At 37.8% G+C, this 19,286-nt stretch overlaps 1 protein-coding gene across 2 annotated transcripts in view; it reads left to right on the top strand.

Annotated features, from left to right (window-relative positions):
* Window positions 1–19,286, top strand: part of ATP7A (ATPase copper transporting alpha) — a 74,935-nt gene that overhangs the window by 27,387 nt on the left and 28,262 nt on the right. For both annotated transcript variants that reach the window (XM_068962445.1, XM_068962444.1), the window contains exons 4-7: window positions 49–255; window positions 3,761–3,924; window positions 17,202–17,363; window positions 19,191–19,267. In XM_068962445.1, coding sequence (XP_068818546.1) covers window positions 49–255; window positions 3,761–3,924; window positions 17,202–17,363; window positions 19,191–19,267 — 610 coding nt within the window. The remainder of the gene's footprint in view (window positions 1–48; window positions 256–3,760; window positions 3,925–17,201; window positions 17,364–19,190; window positions 19,268–19,286) is intronic.

Here is a 19,286-nt window from a genome sequence, read left to right as displayed (position 1 = left end):
GCAGCTGGAGAATACCTCAAATGAAAAGAATCTTTCCCTGTCCACCAGATACAAATGAGCCGTTGGTAGTAATAGCTCAGCCCTCATCAGAAATGCCACTTTTGACCTCAACTAATGAATTTCACACCAAAATGATGACACCAATTCATGACAAGGAGGAGCCAAAGACTTCATCTAAGTGTTATATACAGGTCACTGGTATGACTTGTGCTTCCTGTGTAGCAAACATTGAACGGAATTTAAGACGAGAAGAAGGTAAGACACTCTTAGGTAAGACACTCTTAAAACTTGCTATTTTATGTACTAATTTGAGAACTCTGTCCTTTTTGTCCTCTTATGTGTTTTGTAACCATGTTTATGATTATTGCCAAGGCCTCATAAAGACTATCAGTGATTTACAGGACAGCCTTGACTTCCTGATAGCCAGTTTTTGTTAATGTTTTTGTTCCCTTAGATATAGTTCCTGTCTCATTAATCCCATGGCTGCACTTTAATATCAGTGAAATTTGTAGTCAAATAGCAGAAGGAAAGGAGAAGGCAATGGCACTCCACTCCAGTGCTCTTGCCTGGAAAATCCCATGGATGGAGGAGCCTGGTAGGCTGTAGTCCATGGGGTCGCTAAGAGTTGGACACGACTGAGTGACTTCACTTTCAGTTTTCACTTTCATGCATTGGAGAAGGAAATGGCAACCCACTCCAGTGTTTTTGCCTGGAGAATCCCAGGGATGGAGGAGCCTGGTGGGCTGCTGTCTATGGTGTCGCACAGAGTTGGACGCGACTGAAGCAACCTTGCAGCAGCAGCAGAAGGAAATACATAAGATTATTATTCTTTATGGATCTTGGCTGCAGTAGATTTTAAGAAACATAAATTTTCTGATAAAGCTATGCTTAAAACTAACAGCTAGAATCCATAATTTTCAGTATTACTATACCCAGGGCAAGCACTGGACCAAAGCCAAGTTTTAGAATTGTTCTCTTCCAGCAGTTTGATTACTGATCTTTACTTGCAGTAAAAGTGTTCAAAAGTTACTCAATATTGTGTACAAGTGTTCATTTTTGGTTACAAATTCTTAGAAAATCTGCAATATGTTTTTTTTATTTAGTCACACTCAGATGTTTTAGCTTTTAATTTTGCACTCACATTAATGGACTTCATTGCATAGTGTAGTAGATTTGTTAACCATAGAGATAGGTGATTATGTTTAATGAGCCTGAAGTCATAGGTTTGGTACTCAGGTAGCCCTAGCCCCAGGTATCTTGCTGATAGTCGCAAGGGCTGAATAAATAAGATTAGTATCAGCTTATCATCACTATTAGGGAAATAAAGTATATAGAGTAATAATACAGACCTATGGCTAATAAACTCACCTTATATGTAAAGCTCAGAACATTTGTAACAAAATGTATTATTATATACTAGAGCTATCTTAAGTTCAATATTATCTTGTCCACATTCTGTCATTTCTACATCCTTCATTTCATCTTGCATTATATCTAATTAGAATGCAGTCTGGGCTAAATTATACTTTGAGTGATTAACAATAGGAGGAAGGTTGCAAGAAAATGAAAGCAAAAAGAAATTTCCAAGGGGCTTGTTTAACTTTAGAACCAACTATTTTAGGAGAAGTTCAGATATAGACTTTCTCATGAGACAAGCAATGGCTACTACAGATAACAATTACAGATCTTTTTTTTAATCCTTAAAACTGATTATTTCAATCACTTTCTATTGCTCCTTTACCACCTTTTAACCTAGTTAGAAATATCTTTGGCCTAGCTGGGGTCAACATTCACTGCATTCACAATCTACCTATATTCACTTCTGTTTTTTTTTTAATTAAGTGGCACTGGTCTTCCCTCAGTTTCATCTGGATTATATTTTTAAAAATGAATAGAAAAAAGTTCTAATTGTATTTTGAAGTAAAAATTTTAAAAATTGTCCATAATTTATATAAGTATAAAATGTTTTTGAAACTTGAAAAAACAGATTTTCTGTTTCTTTTCGGCTATAGATTACATTCAACTGAAGTGAAAAGATATTTTTCCTTTCCCTATATCCTTGTCTTATCACCGATACTTTCCTATGATCCGATCCTCTGAATTATTTGGTACTCACAAAGCCCAGTGTGTAACTACCTTTTTTCTCCAAAGAAAAGAGTACTTTTTTTTGGTAGCCAATTTCATATAGAAAGCTTAGATTATATTAGATAATTTATTTTCATATTAAAAACTATTATTAAATTAGTATTTGGATATTTTTTTCTTTTTATCAGACCCCAGAGCTGACCTATGGACTGCTGATTCCTATTCCCTGTCAGGTAGCCACTAAGTGCCACAGATTCCTAGAAGGAACTGCCATTTCTCCTGCATGTTATTAATTTTCTTCCTGGAAATGACAGCAATAGCTGACCTAGAGAAGTGGAGTGGTTGTTAACAAAATGCTGATACCAGAGAACAGCATGACTGCCATAAAATGAACTGCTTTGTTAAGCTATGTGGCACTTTTTGGAGGGGGGGAGAATAAGAGCATTTTAGATTAATGTGTGTCAGGCAATACAATTTGAGAGAGAAATGACTGTTATTTGATAATATTATAATGTGTATGTCGGTATATTCTTAGATTCTTTGCTACAATTACATTGATTTCCTAAGTAAATGAGTTCTTTTCTCTAGGACTCTATCTTACAGGTTTCTAAAAATACTTTATATTCATTTCCTAAAAATACTTTATATTTGGATTGCAGTTCAAACAGTGTTAAACAGTTCTAAGACAGTTGTGGAAATGTGAATATTGCCTGGATGTTTGATGATATTGAAGAATTATTTTAGGTTTGATAATGGTATTATTATTTTTTTAAGAAAAGAGTTTTTTAAAGGGTTATTTATTTATTTATTTTGGCTGTGCTGGGTTTTCAATTTTTGCTGTGTGTGGGCTTTCTCTAGTTGTGGTGAACGGGGCTTCTCTAGTTGCAGTGCGAGGGCTTCTCATTGTGGTGGCCTCTCTTGTTGTGAAGCACGAGCTCTAGGGACACAGGTTTCAATAGTGCGGCTCACAGGCTCAGTAGTTGTGGTACATGGGCTTAGTTGCCCTGTAGCATGTGGGATCCTCGTGGATCAGGGATTGAACCCATGTCCTCTGCATTGGCAAGTGGATTCTTAACCACTGGACCACCAGGGAAGTCCAAGAAAAAGAGTCTTATCTTTAAGAGATACATATTTAAAATTTTACATATTATATGACACTTGGGATTTGCTTCAGAATAATCAGGGTAGAGGGTAGGGATGAGTGGGTAGGAATATATATGAAACTTGAGCAGCCCAGTATTATTGATAGTTATTGAAGCTGAGAGATGGGTACATTGAGTTTATTATGTTGTTCTGTCTTGAGTGTGTGTGTGTGTATTTGAAATTTTCCATAATAAAAAGTTTTTAAAAATGAGGACAAGTTTTAAAAATTTTTATTTGGGTTCAAGATTGTATAAAAGTGAAGAAATAAAATTTTCCAGATTCACTTAACCCTTTCATAGTTAAATGAAAAGAAAACTACTATAAAATTATTCTTGGGAACTTCCCTAATGGGCCAGTGGCTAACACTCAATGCTGTAAATTCAGGTGACCTGGGTTCAATTCCCAGTGAGGGAATTAGATCCCACATGCTGCATTAAGACCTGGCACAGTCAAATAAATAAATATATTTTTAAAAGACTACTCTTTTTATGAGAAATGTTATCTGACTTGTTTTTCTTATCAATATTCCTAGGAATATATTCTGTACTTGTGGCTCTGATGGCTGGCAAGGCAGAAGTGAGGTATAACCCTGCTCTCATACAACCCCCAGTGATAGCCGAGTTAATCCGAGAGCTTGGATTTGGAGCCATTGTGATAGAAAATGCTGATGAAGGAGATGGTGTTTTGGAACTTGTTGTAAGTAAGAAGGTTTGTGTGGTCAATAGAATTTCCAGGAAAAACTTGGCAAGAAATCAGAAAAGAGATCCAAAAATAATTAAAATGTTGGGAAAGTAAAACATAAAATGAAAATGAAGGAAACTGGAAAGATATTGACAATGGTGACCTTCAAGTGCAGAATGTAAAAGATAATCATCATCTCTATTAAGAACCAATAAACAGGAATTGGGTTTGAATGAATAAATGAAAATTAACTTTAAAAATATAGTATAATTCCTACCTAGTAGCATATAAAAGAATAAATTCTAGATGCATTAAAGACTTAAATTTTATAAATAAAGCCATAAAGCTAGGTATAAGTTATATTGGTTTAAAATGACATTTTTGCCAACCCAGAAGATATTTTATTTGTATAACTTAAATAATTAAAACAAAAAATTTAACCTTGTACCAAAGTTCCAGCTCAGACAAAAATTTGAATGTAAAAAATGGAACTATGAATTACTAGAAGACATATTTAGAGTTTTTTTTTCAATGTTTTATTATAAAAATTTCAGACATTGGAAAAGTCAAAAGAATTGTGCAGTTGAACACTCTCAAACACACTGCATGTATTCTACAATTAATGTTTTACTCTATTTGCTTTATCATACATTAGTCCATCAGTCCATTGTAGAAATAATTTTAAAATCACAAAGAAGTTGCAAAAATAGTACAGAGGATTTCCTTGTAACCACTACCTAGTTTTTCCCAATGATAACACCTAATGTAACATTTAAAAAATAATATTAGAGTAGGAAGAGTCTTTTTAAGTGTCATACAAAATGCATAAAAGACAAGATTGATAAATTCGGGTACATAAAAATTTCATGTTTGGAGAGAAAACCATAACCAAAGTCAAAAGGCAAGTAATGTTAAGAGTAGGCACCCTTGTCTTGTTCCTGATTTTAGAGGAAATGCTTTCAGTTTTTCACCACTGAGGATAATGTTTGCTATGAGTTTGTTGTATATGGCTTTTATTATGTTGAGGTATGTTCCTTCTGTGACTACTTTCTGGAGAGTTTTTATCATAAATGGCTGTTGAATTTTGTCAAAGACTTTCTCTGTATCTATTGAAACAATCATATGGTTTTTATCTTTTAATTTGTTTATATGGTATATCACATTGATTGATTTTCATATATTGAATAATCCTTGCATTCCTGGAATAAAGCCCACCTGATTATGATGTATGGTCTTTTTAATGTTATTGGATTCTGTTTGCTAGAATTTTGTTGAGGATTTCTGCATCTATGTTCATCAGTGATATTGGCCTGTAGTTTTCTTTTTTTTGTGGCATCTTTGTCTTGTTATGGTATTAAGGTGATGGTGGCCTCATAGAATGAGTTTGGGAGTTTGCCTTCCTCTGCAGTTTCCTGGAAGAGTTTAAGTAGGATAGGTGTTAGCTCTTCTGTAAACTTTTGGTAGAATTCACCTGTGAAGCCATCTGGTCCTAGGCTTTTGTTTGTTGAAAGATTTTCATTATAGTTTCAATTTCTGTGCTTGTGATTGGTCTGTTCAAATTGTCCATTTCTTCCTGGTTCAGTTTTGGAAGGTTGTACTTTTCTAAGAATTTGTCCATTCCTTTGAAGTTCTCCATTTTATTGGCATATAGTTGCTCATAGTAGTCTCTCATGATCTTTTGTATTTCTGTGTTGTCTGTTGTAACATCTCCTTTTTCATTTCTAATTTTACTGATTTGAGTCTTCTCCGTTTTTTTTCTTGATGAATCTTGCTAATGGTTTATCTATTTTGTTTATCTTCTCAAAGAACCAGCTTTTAGTTTTATTGATCTTTGCTATAGTCTTCTTCATTTCTTTTTCATTTATTTCTGCTCTGATCTTTATGATTTCTTTCCTTCTTCTAACTTTGGCGGGTTTTTGTTCATCTTTTTCTAGTTGCTTTGGATGTTAGGTTAGGTTGTGTATTTGATGTCTGTCTTGTTTCTTGAGGTAGGTTTGTACTGCTATGAACTTCCCTCTTAGCACCACTTGTACTGAATCCCATAGGTTTGGGGTTGCCATGTTTTCATTGTCATTTGCTTCTAGGCATATTTTAATTTCCTTTTTGATTTCTTCAGTTATCTGTTGGTTGTTCAGAAGTGTGTTGTTTAGCCTCCATATGTTTGTGTTTTTTATAGATTTTCCCTGTAGTTGATTTTTAATCTTACAGCATTGTGATCAGAAAAGGTGCTTGAAATGACTTCAGTTTTTAAAAAATTTACCAAGGCTTGGTTTGTGGCCCAGGATGTGATCTATCCTGGAGAGTGTTTCATGTGCACCTGAGAAAAGGTGAAATCCATTGTTTGGGGTGAAATGCCCTGTCAATATCAATTAGGTCCAACTGGTCCAAGGTATCATTTAAAACTTTTGTTTCCTTATTAATTTTTGGTCTGGATGACCTGTCCATTGGTGTGAGTGGGGTATTAAAGTCCCCCATGATTATTGTGTTACTGTCAGTTTCCCCTTTAACAGTAGTTAGGATTTGCCTTGTGTGTTGAGGTACTCCTATGTTGGGTGCATATGTATTAATAATTTTTATATCCTCTTGGACTGGTCCCTTGATCGTTATGTAGTGTCCTTAGGGCTTCCCTGATAGCTAAGTTGGTAAAGAATCCACCTGCAATGCAGGAGACCCTGGGTTGATTCTTGGGTCAGGAAGATCCACTGGAGAAGGGATTGGCTACCCACTCCAGTATTCTTGGGCTTTCCTTGTGGGCTTAACTGGTAAAGAATATACCTGCAATGCAAGAGACCTGGGTTCGATCCCTCGGTTGGGAAGATCCCCTGGAGAAGGGAAAGGCTACCCACTCCAGTATTCTGGCCTAGAGAATTCCATGAACTGTATGGTCCATGGAGTTGCAAAGAGTCAGACATGACTGAGTGACTTTGTCTTGTTCACTTAACTTCTTTGTCTATTATGATGGTCTTTATTTTAAAGCCTATTTTATCTGATATAACTATTGCTACTCCCACTTTCTTTTGATCTCTGTCTGCATGAAATAGCTTTTTTCAGCCCCTCACTTTCAGTCTGTATGTGTCCCTAGGTTTGAGGTGAGTCTCTGGTAAACAGTATATATAGGGATGTTGTTTTTGTATACATTTGGCCAGTCTTTGTCTTTGGGTTGGAGCATTTAACCCATTTATGTCAAGGTGATTATTGATAAGTATGATCCTGTTAATATTTATTTTATTGTTTTGGATTTGATTTAATAGGCCTTTTCTGTGTTTCCTGTCTAGAGAAAGGCCTTTAGCATTTGTTGAAGAGCTGGATTGGTGCTGCTGAATTCTCTTAGCTTTTGCTTGTCTATAGAGCTTTTGATTTCTCCTTCGAATCTGAATGAGATTCTTGCTGGGTAGAGTAATCTTGATTGTAGGTTTTTTTCCTTTCATCACTTTAAGTATATCCTGCCACTCCTTTCTGGCCTGCAGAGTTTCTGTTGAAAGATTGGCTGTTAGCCTTATGGCTTGTTGTTTGTTGTTATTTGTCATTGTGATTGTTTTTTTTTTAGTGATTTCTGAGCTGATTATATAAAGTCAATGTTCTTTGTTCTGTGTGTCCACTGAAGTCTCTGTTTGGTTAGCTCAGTAGTCAGCTAACAATTCCACAGTGATTTCCTTAAATATATGGAACCAATAAGTATCCCAGCCCTTAGGAATAAAACCACCATATGATGCAGCAATCCCATTCCTAGGCATATACCCTGAGGAAACCAAAACTGAAAAACCACTTGTACCCCAATGTTTGTTGCAGCACTGTTTACAATAACTATAACATGGAAGCAACCTAGATGTCCATTGACAGATGAATGGATAAAGAACTTATGGCACATATACACAATGGAATATTATTCAGCCATAAAAAGTAATGTATTTGAGTTAGTTCTAATGAGGTGAATGAACCTAGAGCCTATTATACAGAGTGAAATAAGTCAGAAAGATAAATAGCATATACTACTGCATCGCTGGACTGGAAGAAACACAAGCTAGAATCAAGATTGCCGGGAGAAATATCAATAACCACAGATATGGAGATGACACCACCCTTATGGCAGAAAGTGAAGAGGAACTAAAAAGCCTCTTGATGAAAGTGAAAGAGGTGAGTGAAAAAACTGGCTTAAAGCTCAACATTCAGAAAACGAAGATCATGGCATCCGGTCCCATCACTCCATGGGAAATAGATGGGGAAACAGTGGAAAGAGTGTCAGACTTTATTTTTTTGGGCTCCAAAATCACTGCAGATGGTGACTGCAGCCATGAAATTAAAAGACGCTTACTCCTTGGAAGAAAAGTTATGACCAACCAAGATAGCATATTCAAAAGTAAAGACATTACTTTGCCGACTAAGGTCCGTCTAGTCAAGGCTATGATTTTTCCAGTGGTCATGTATGGATGTGAGAGTTGGACTATGAAGAAGGCTGAGCACTGAAGAATTGATGCTTTCGAACTGGTGTTGGAGAAGACTTTTTTTTTTTTTTTTGGAGAAGACTCTTGAGAGTCCTTTGGACTTCAAGGAGATCCAACCAGTCCATTCTGAAGGAGATCAACCCTGGGATTTCTTTGGAAGGAATGATGCTAAAGCTAAAGCTCCAGTACTTTGGCCACCTCATGCGAAGAGTTGACTCATTGGAAAAGACTCTGATGCTGGAGGGATTGGGGGCAGGAGGAGAAGGGGACGACCGAGGATGAGATGGCTGGATGGCATCACTGACTCGATGGACGTGAGTCTGAGTGAACTCCGGGAGTTGGTGATGGACAGGGAGGCCTGGCGTACTGCGATTCATGGGGTCGCAAAGAGTCGGACACAACTGAGCGACTGAACTGAACTGAACTGAACTGAATGCATACATATGGAATCTAGAAAGATGGTACCGAAGAATTTATTTCAGGGCAGCAATGGAGAAACAGACACACAGAACAGACTTATGGACATGGGGAGAGGGGAGGAGAGAGGGTGAGACGCATGGAGAGAGTAACATGGAAACTTACATTCAGTTCAGTTCAGTTCAGTTCAGTCACTCAGTTGTGTCCGACTCTTTGCGACCCCATAAATCACAACACGCCAGGCCTTCCTGTTCATCACCATCTCCCGGAGTTGATTCAGACACATGTCCATCGAGTCAGTGATGCCATCCAGCCGTCTCATCCTCTGTCGTCCCCTTCTCCTCCTGCCCCCAGTCCCTCCCAGCATCAGAGTCTTTTCCAATGAGTCAACTCTTCTCATGAGGTGGCCAAAGTACTGGAGTTTCAGCTTCAGCATCATTCCTTCCAAAGAAATCCCAGGGTTGATCTCCTTCAGAATGGACTGGTTGGATCTCCTTGCAGTCCAAGGGACTCTCAAGAGTCTTCTCCAACACCACAGTTCAAAAGCATCAATTCTTTGGCGCTCAGCCTTCTTCACAGTCCAACTCTCACATCCATACATGACCACAGGAAAAACCATAGCCTTGACTAGACGGACCTTAGTCGGCAAAGTAATGTCTCTGCTTTCGGATGTGCTATCTAGGTTCGTCATAACTTTTCTTCCAAGGAGTAAGTGTCTTTTAATTTCATGGCTGCAATCACTATCTGCAGTGATTTTGGAGCCCAAAAAAATAAAGTCTGACACTGTCTCCACTGTTTCCCCCTCTATTTCCCATGGAGTGATGGGACCAGATGCCATGATCTTCATTTTCTGAAGGTTGAGCTTTAAGCCAACTTTTTCGCTCTCCTCTCACTTTCATCAAGAGGCTTTTTAGCCCCTCTTCACTTTCTGCCATAAGGGTGGTGTCATCTGCATATCTGAGGTTATTGATATTTCTCCCAGCAATCTTGATTCCAGCTTGTATTTCTTCCATTCCAGCATTTCTCATGATGTACTCTGCATATAAGTTAAATAAGCAGGGTGACAATATACAGCCTTGACATACTCCTTTTCCTATTTGGAACCAGTCTGTTGTTCCATGTCCAGTTCTAACTGTTGCTTCCTGACATGCATACAGATTTCTCAAGAGGAAGGTTAGGTGGTCTGTTATTCCCATTTCTTTCAGAATTTTCCACAGTTTATTGGGATCCACACAGTCAAAGGCTTTGGCATAGTCAATAAAGCAGAAATAGATGTTTTTTCTGGAACTCTCTTGCTTTTTCCATGATCCAGCAGATGTTGGCAATTTGATCTCTGGTTCCTCTGCCTTTTCTAAAATCAGCTGGAACATCAGGGAGTTCACGGTTCACGTATTGCTGAAGCCCGGCTTGGAGAATTTTGAGCATTACTTTACTAGCATGTGAGATGAGTGCAACTGTGCAGTAGTTTGAGCATTCTTTGGCATTGCTTTTCTTTGGGATTGGAATGAAATCTGACCTTTTCTGGTCCTGTGGCCACTGCTGAGTTTTCCAAATTTTCTGACATATTGAGTGCAGCACTTTCACAGCATCATCTTTCAGGATTTGAAACAGCTCAACTGGAATTCCATCACCTCCACTAGCTTTGTTCACAGTGATGCTTTCTAAGGCCCACTTGACTTCACATTCCAGGATGTCTGGCTCTAGATGAGTGATCACATCATCATGATTATCTGGGTCATGAAGATCTTTTTTGTATAGTTCTTCTGTGTATTCTTGCCATCTCTTCTTAATATCTTCTGCTTCTGTTAGGTCCATACCATTTCTATCCTTTATTGTGCCCTACTTTGCATGAAATTTTCCCTTGGTATCTCTCATTTTCTTGAAGAGATCTCTAGTCTTTCCCATTCTGTTCTTTTCCTCTATTTCTTTGCACTGATCGCTGAAGAAGGCTTTCTTATCTCTCCTTGCTATTCTTTGGAACTCTGCATTCAAATGCTTATATCTTTCCTTTTCTCCTTTGCTTTTGCCTCTCTTCTTTTCACAGCTATTTGTAAGGCCTCCCCAGACAGCCATTTTGCTTTTTTGCATTTCTTTTCCACGGGGATGGTCTTGATCCCTGTCTCCTGTACAATGTCACAAACCTCATTCCATAGTTCATCAGGCACTCTATCTATCAGATCTAGGCCCTTAAATCTATTTCTCAGTTCCACTGTATAATCATAAGGGATTTGATTTAGGTCATACCTGAAAGGTCTAGCGGTTTTCCCTATTTTCTTCAATTTGAGTCTGAATTTGGTAATAAGGAGTTCATGATCTGAGCCACAGTCAGCTCCCGGTCTTGTTTTTGTTGACTGTACTGTATGTAAAATAGATAGCCAATGGGAATTTGCTGTATGTCTCAGGGGACTCAAACCGGGGCTCTTTATCAACCTAGAGGGGTGGGATGGGGAGGGAGATGGGATGGAGGTTCAAGAGGGAGCAGACATATAGGTATATATGTATACCTATGGCTGATTCATGTTGAGGTTTGACAGAAATCAACAAAATTCTGTAAAGCAATTACCTTTCAATTAAAAAATAAATAATTTTTTTAAAAAAGAAAAGAAAGGGTCCAAGTCTTTGCTAAAGAGCTCTTTGTAAATGTTGAGGCATGCCTTGAACATTCAGCCAAGCAGTTGTCAGTTTTGCCTTAAACTTCAATTCCTGCTTCTACAGAGCCTAAAGCTCAGCCTGAGGTGAGAACTTAGAGCTCTTTCAGTTCTTTTCTGAAGATACACACAGCCCTGAACATGTGCATAGCCCTATGCATGTGCATGGTCTTCTAGATTCCTAGGAATGTGCTGGAACTCTTATGAACATCTTCCTTCCCAGCTTTTTCCCTTTTAGGGTCTTTTGTTAGTCTGTTGTTTTCCCCAGCTGTTATCCATTGACTCAGGCAGCCATAAGGTTAAATAATTTCCCCTAATTGTTTTGACAAATTCTCCTGGGGAAAAGGCTTTTTGTATGCACTGAGATTGTCGGGGATAGACAGACAGCTTTGCAAGTGGAATATTTCAGAGAACCATCAGACAGGTCAAATAATGGCAGTTCTATGGGAATGAGACTTTGAAGACATGCCAATCCTTTTTTTTCCTCTCTGGTGGCTCAATTGATGCTGTTTTTCACCAGGATTGTGGCCTGTTGGGCTTCATAGCTACCACTGAGCTGGAGAGAGGGGATGGGAATACAGCAAATTGTAATGCCACATAGCTTACTATTTTACTGGAATTTATCTGATTGTCTTGAATAAATGCTTCCTGCATTGCTGTAAGATTTTAATTTCCACTTCTTTTTTAATCAGTTTTTTAAAATTGAGGTGTAGTTGAGTTACAATATTATATTAGTTTCAGGTATACAGAATAGTGATTCAGAATTCTTACAGATTATATTCTGTTTAACGTTATTGTAAAATATTGGCTCTATATCCTGTGGTGTACAATATATCCTTATAGCTTATTTTGTACATAGTAGTTTGTTCCTTTTAATCCCTACCCCTATATTGTCCCTCTTCCCTACTTTCTCCCTATTGATAACCACTAATTTGTTCTCTATGATTCTGTTCCTGTTAATTATATTCATTTGTTTTATTTTTTAGATTCCACATATACATGATAAGATAGAGTATTCATCTTTCTCTGTATGACTTATTTTGATAAGCATGATATCCTCCAACTCCATTCATGCTGTTGCAAATGGCAAATTGTCATTCTTTTTGTGGTTGGGTAGTATTCCCCTGTGTGTGTGTGTGTGTGTGTGTGTGTGTGTGTGTGTGTGTGTATATATATATATATACATATACATACATATATATATATATATACATACATATACATATACATACATACAACATCTTCTTAATCCATTCGTCTATTTATGGAACTTAGGTTGCTTCGATATCTTGGCTATTGTAAATAATGCTGCTATGAACATTGAGATACTTGTATCTTTGTGAACTAGTGTTTTTGCTTTCTTTGGATTTGTACCCAAAAGTGGAATTGCTGGATCATATGGTAGTTGTGTTTTTAGTTTTTGAGGAAGATCCATCCTGTTTTCCATAGTGGCTGCAGCAATTTTCATTCCCACCAACTTTCTAACTTTTCTGAAATAGTTGGTACTGACAACTTTTGCAGATTTTCTCATTTCTTTTAGGGAGGGGAGAAATTTCAGAAATCCTTCTTCTGCTATTGATGATGTTCTTTTAGTGGATATTCTTGAATAAATACTTTGTAAGTTGTTATATAATCCTTTGGGTTACTTCTCATAATATTTCAGTGGTTGGGTTTTGAAACTTTTGTCCAGTGATTAAATTTTGCAGTTTAATCATTGCCATTTGTGGCAAGGATTTGCGGAACTCCTTGCACAGTCATTCCAGAAGTCCTGCCCTTCCACTGTAGAATTTATAACTTTACTCAAGACATAGGACAAAATACATTTTTGGAGAAAGGTAGAACACGTTTGTCATTTACTAACCTTCACTAGAAGTAATACTAAAAGATATATATGAACATACATACATATATATGTATATACATACCTACATACATACATATGCTTTAGCAGGGTGGTCCACTGGAGAAGGAAATGGCAAACCACTTCAGTATTGTTGCCTTGAGAACCCCATTAACAGTATGAAAAGGCAAAATGATAGGAAATAGAAAGATGAATTTCCCAGGCCAGTAGGTGCCCAGTATGCTACTGGAGAACAGTGGAGAAATAACTCCAGAAAGAATGAAGAGACAGAGCCAAAGCAAAAATAACACCCTGTTGTGATTGTGACTGGTGATGGAAGTAAATTCCAAGTTGTAAAGAACAATACTGCATAGGAACCTGAAATGTAAGGTCCATGAATCGAGGTAAATTGGAAGTGGTCAAACAGGAGATGGCAAGAGTGAACATCGACATTTTAGGAATCAGCGAGCTAAAATGGACTGAAATGGGTTAATATAACTCAGATGGCCATTATATCTACTATTGTGGGCAAGAATCCCTTAGAAGAAATGGAGTAGCCCTCATAGTCAACAAAAGAGTCTGAAATGCAGTGAAAGAAAAGAAAGTGAAGTCGCTCAGTCGTGTCCAACTTTTTGTGACCCCACATACTGTAACCTGCCAGGCTCCTCTGTTCCTGGGATTCTGCAGGCAAGAATACTGGAGTGGGTTGCCATTTCCTTCTCCAGGGGATCTTCCTGACCCAGGGATTGAATCTGGGTCTCCTGCATCGCAGGCAGACACTTTACCCTCTGTGCCACCAGGGAAATGCAGTACTTGGATGCAATCTCAAAAACGATAGAATGAACTCTGTTCATTTCTAAGGCAAACCATTCAGTATCACAGTAATCCAAGTCTATGCCCCAACCACTAATGCTGAAGAAGCTGAAGTTGAACAGTTCTGTCATGAGCTATAAGACTTTGTAGAACTAACACCAAAAACAGATGTCTCCTTTTCATTATAGGGGACTGGAATGCAAAAGTAGGAAGTCAAGAGATACCTTGGAGTAGCAGGCAAATTTGGCTTTTGAGTACAAAATGCAGCAGGGCAAAGGCCAATAGAATTTTGCCAAGAAAACACACTGGTGATAGCAAGCACCATCTTCCAACAACACAAGAGAAGACTCTGCACATGGGCATCACCAGATGGTCAATACCAAAATCAGATTGATTATATTCTTTGCAGCCAAAGATGGAGAAGCTCTATTCAGTCACCGAAAACAAGACTGGGAGCAGACTGTGGCTCAAATCATGATCTCCTTATTGCCAAATTCAGATTTAAATTGAAGAAAGTAGGGAAAACCACTAGACCATTCAGGTATGACCTAAATCAAATCCCTTACAGTGGAAGTGACAAACAGATTCAAGGAATTAGATCTGATAGATAGAGTGCCTGAAGAACTATGGACAGAGGTTTGTAACATTGTAGAGGAGACAGGGATCAAGACCATCTCCAGGAAAAAGAAATGCAAAAAGGAAAAATGGCTGTCTGAGGAGGCCTTACAAATAGCTGTGAAAAGAAGAGAAGTGAAAGGCAAAGGAGAAAAGAAAAGATATATCCATTTGAATGCAGAGTTCCAAAGAAGAGAAGGGAGAGAGAAGAAAGTCTTCCTCAGTAATGAATGCAAAGAAATAGAGGAAACCAATAGAACTGGAAAGACTAGAGATCTCTTCAAGAAAATCAGAGATACCAAGGGAAAATTTCATGCAAAGTAGGGCACAATAAAGGATAGAAATGGTATAGACCTAACAGAAGCAGAAGATATTAAGAAGAGGTGGCGAGAATACACAGAAGAACTATACAAAAAAGATCTTCACGACCCAGATATTCATGATGATGTGATCACTCATCTAGAGCCAGACATCCTGGAATGTGACGTCAAGTAGGCCTTAGAAAGCATCACTATGAACAAAGCTAGTAGAGGTGATGGAATTCCAGTTGAGCTATTTCAAATCCTGAAATACGATGCTGTGCAAGTGCTGCACTCAACATGCCAGCAATTTTGGAAAACTCAGCAGTGGCCACAGGACTGGAAAAGGTCAGTTTTCATTCCAATCCCAGAGAAAGGCAATGCCAAAGAATGTTCAAGCTGCCGCACAATTGCACTCATCTCACATGTTAGCAAAGTAATGCTCAAAATTCTCAGTATGTGAGATAGTATGTGAACCCTGAACTTCCAGATGTTCAAGCTGGATTTAGAACACACAGAGCAACCAGAGATCAAATTGCCAACATTAGTTTGATCATTGAAAAAGCAAGAGAATTACAGAAAAACATCTGCTTCATTTCATTTTTGACTTTGTGGATCACAACAAACTGTGGAAAATTCTTAAAGAGATGGGAGTACCAGACCACCTGACCTGCCTCTTGAGAAATCTGTATGCAGGTCAGGAAGCAACAGTTAGAACTGGACATGAAACAACAGACTGGTTCCAAATAGGAAAAGGAGTACGTCAAGGCTGTATATTGTCACCCTGCTTATTTAACTTATATGCAGAGTACATCATGAGAAATGCTGGAATGGAAGAAATACAAGCTGGAATCAAGATTGCTGGGGGAAATATCAGTAACCTCAGATATGCAGATCATACCACCCTTATGGCAGAAAGCGAAGAAGAACTTAAGAGCTTCTTGATGAAAGTGAAAGAGTGGAGTGAAAAAGTTGGTTTAAAACTCAACATTCAGAAAACTAAGGTCATGACATCTGGTCCCATCACTTCAGGACAAATAGATGGGGAAACAATGAAAATAGTGAGAGACATTATTTTGGGGGGCTCCAAAAATCACTGCAGATAGTGACTGCACCCATGAAATTAAAAGACACTTGCTCCTTGGAAGAAAAGCTATGACCAACCTAGACAGCATATTAAAAAGTAGAGACATTTGCCAACAAACGTCTGTCTAGTCAAAGCTATGGTTTTTTCAGTAGTCATGTGTGGATGTGAGAGTTGGACTATAGAGAAAGCTAAGCACCAAAGAAGTGATGCTTTTGAACTGTGGTGTTGGTAAAGACTCTTGAGAGTCCCTTGGATTGCAGGGAGATCCAACCAGTCCATCCAAAGGAAATTAGTTCTGAATATTCATTGAAAGGAGTGATGCTGAAGCTGAAACTCCAATTCTTTGGCTACTTGATGGAAAGAACTGGCTCATTTGAAGATACCCTGATGCTGGGAAAGATTGAAGGCAGAAGGAGAAGGGGATGATAGAGGATGAGATGGTTCGATGGCATCACCAACTCGATGGACATGAGTTTGAATAAGCTCCCAGAAATGGTGATGGACAGGGAAACCTGGCGTGCTGCAGTCCATGGGGTCTCAAAGAGTTGGTTATGAATGAGTCACTGAATTGAGCTGAACTGAGCAGGGTGAGAAAAATTTAGAGGCACTGAATACAAGAAACAGTGATAATTGTCAAATCCTCTATCAGTGAGTGTAACAGGAAGAGGGAGACTTTTAATGAGATCCTCTTCTGTTTAACCTGTTGCTAGCTAAGTCATTTCAGCTATGTCTGACTCTCTGTGACCGCATGGACTGTAGCCCACCCGGTTCCTCTGTCCATGGGATTCTCCAGGCAAGAATACTGGAGTGAGGTGCCATTTCCTTTTCCAGGGGATCTTCTCAGCCCAGGGATGAAACCTGCATCTTTTTGTCTTCTGCATTGGCAGCCAGGTTCTTTTACCACTAGCGCCACCTGGGGAGCCCTTAACTTTTGTAGCTGGGACCATATCTTTGTTCAATGTGATATAAAAACAGTGATCTAATGGTCGTATCTAAAGCATATTAATAGTGCAGATAAGATTTTTTGTGTTAATACCATGTTATAGGATTTCTTTCAGTTTAAAGTAATAACACGTTTAATGGAGAGAAATAAGTGCATTTCTGAATAACAAAGCCTTTGTCTTTTAACAGGTGAGAGGAATGACATGTGCCTCCTGTGTCCATAAAATAGAGTCTACCCTCACAAAACACAGAGGGATCTTCTACTGCTCTGTGGCCCTGGCAACCAACAAAGCACATATTAAATATGATCCAGAAATTATTGGTCCAAGAGATATTATTCATACAATTGAAGTAAGTTCAAGACTTTACATTTCCATGTTCTTACCTATCCAGTCAGCACTCCCTCAGATCACTTCTGGTTTATATCAGAAAGAAATGATGAAAAAAATCTGATTCCTTTGCTTATAGGTAATAATTGTCTCATAATTTAATAAGCATGTGTTACCATTTTATTTTTTATTTTTTGGACTTTGTCAGGAGGAATTAGCTAAAGGCACATTGATAGTATTAATCAGGATGGGACTTGAAGTAGAACCGCAGGTCATTTAAAATGTTTAGAAAATATAAGTAGAGGATAATTTCTTTTGAGTAAAATTCATATTAATCATTACAAAAGTGAAACATCCTGCTAGATGCTATATTGTTTGTTAGGTCAAAGCTTTAACTAATACCTTAGTTAAAGTAAGAAATATAAAAGACCAAACCTTTTTCATTGTGACAAATTCATCCTGTATTCTTCAGTAACTTGTAAATGGTAGTACATGTGAAGTTTAGCGTGTATTGTTTCAATGTGGTGTAGCATTGTTGTTCTAATGACCTAAAAAGCATATTAATCATTTAGATATGATCCTGTTAATGTAGACAGTAGTACCATTAACATATTTGTGAAACTAGCATTTTCGAGTATCTTCTATGTGCCAGTTACGCAAATTGCAAAGCTTCAGCTCTTGATTTAATTCTCACAACAGTACTGTCGTCTTCATTTTGTAGGTGAGGAAACTCAGGTTATGAGATGTTAAGTTACTTCCCCAAAGTCACATAAGCTAGTAAGTGTCATGCCAGGGATTTGAGCCTAATCTTCCTGACTCCAGTGTTCATGCTTGCTCTTTTCTCTGTGCTACACTGTCAAAAAATATAAGAAGGCAGCATTTTCCCTAGCAGCTGAAAATATAGTGTACTTTACTGTCTATGTTCATATGAAACTTATGTAGATATAATTTTCTTTCAGTACTTTATTTTATTGAGGAAAAGTTTAATTCTTGTTATTTATTCCTGCTAGAACAAGAGTAAAGACTACATATGCAAAGCCTTGAATGATATGTTTAGCATGGTGCTAACTTTTATGGCCTATCATTCAGTTTTCTGTGCTCTCGGGGATGTATGGATGGATAGATAGATGTCAAAACTAAAAGTAAAAATAAACTGATTAAATGGCAACCTACTCCAGTATTCTTGCCTGGAAAAGTCCACGAACAGAGAAGCCTGGTAGGCTACAGTCCGTGAAGTCACAAACAGTCGGTCACGACTGAGCAACTTCACTTTCACTTTCTACAGTATACATCAGTACTAGTAGATGCTTGTCCAAGTGTAAGGTTTATGATTTTACTGCTGAGTTCTGTCATTATTAGATCATCATACAGTTTGTCAGCTTGACCAAGCCATAGATTTCTGCTTTTTTTTTCCAAAATTACTTATTAGAGGCTTTAGTTTACTTCTTGATAGAAGAACCTCTACTGAGGACAACTATGCTTGAATTAAATCAATAATTTGGAAATAGTAGGATAGATATTAACTAGAATTGAGGAAACATTTATTTCTTTGATGAAAGACTAGAAACAAAGATAATTAAGAGAAGAAATGGAGAAGGAAATGGCAACTCACTCCAGTACTCTGGCCTGGAGAATTCCATGGACAGAAGAGCCTGGTGGCTATAGTCTGAGGCGTCAAAACAGTCAGACATAACTGAGCATGCAAGAGAAGGAAGCACATCTTCATCTTTATATTCCCCATAGTGATTTGCACTTGAATTATTCTTAATGACAATACCACAGCTTAAAATTTCTGTACATAATGTGTATACATTCAGAGAAATAATTGTTTTCTCATGAATTTCCTTAGAGCTTGGGTTTTGAAGCTTCTTTGGTCAAGAAGGACCGATCAGCAAGCCACCTAGACCATAAACGAGAAATAAGACAGTAAGTACTTTTGGAGTGT

The sequence above is a fragment of the Capricornis sumatraensis genome, chromosome X (genome assembly GCF_032405125.1).
Source record: "Capricornis sumatraensis isolate serow.1 chromosome X, serow.2, whole genome shotgun sequence".
Lineage (NCBI taxonomy): Eukaryota > Metazoa > Chordata > Mammalia > Artiodactyla > Bovidae > Capricornis > Capricornis sumatraensis.
Note: the sequence above shows the minus strand (reverse complement) of the source record. Positions and strands in the feature narration are given on the sequence as shown.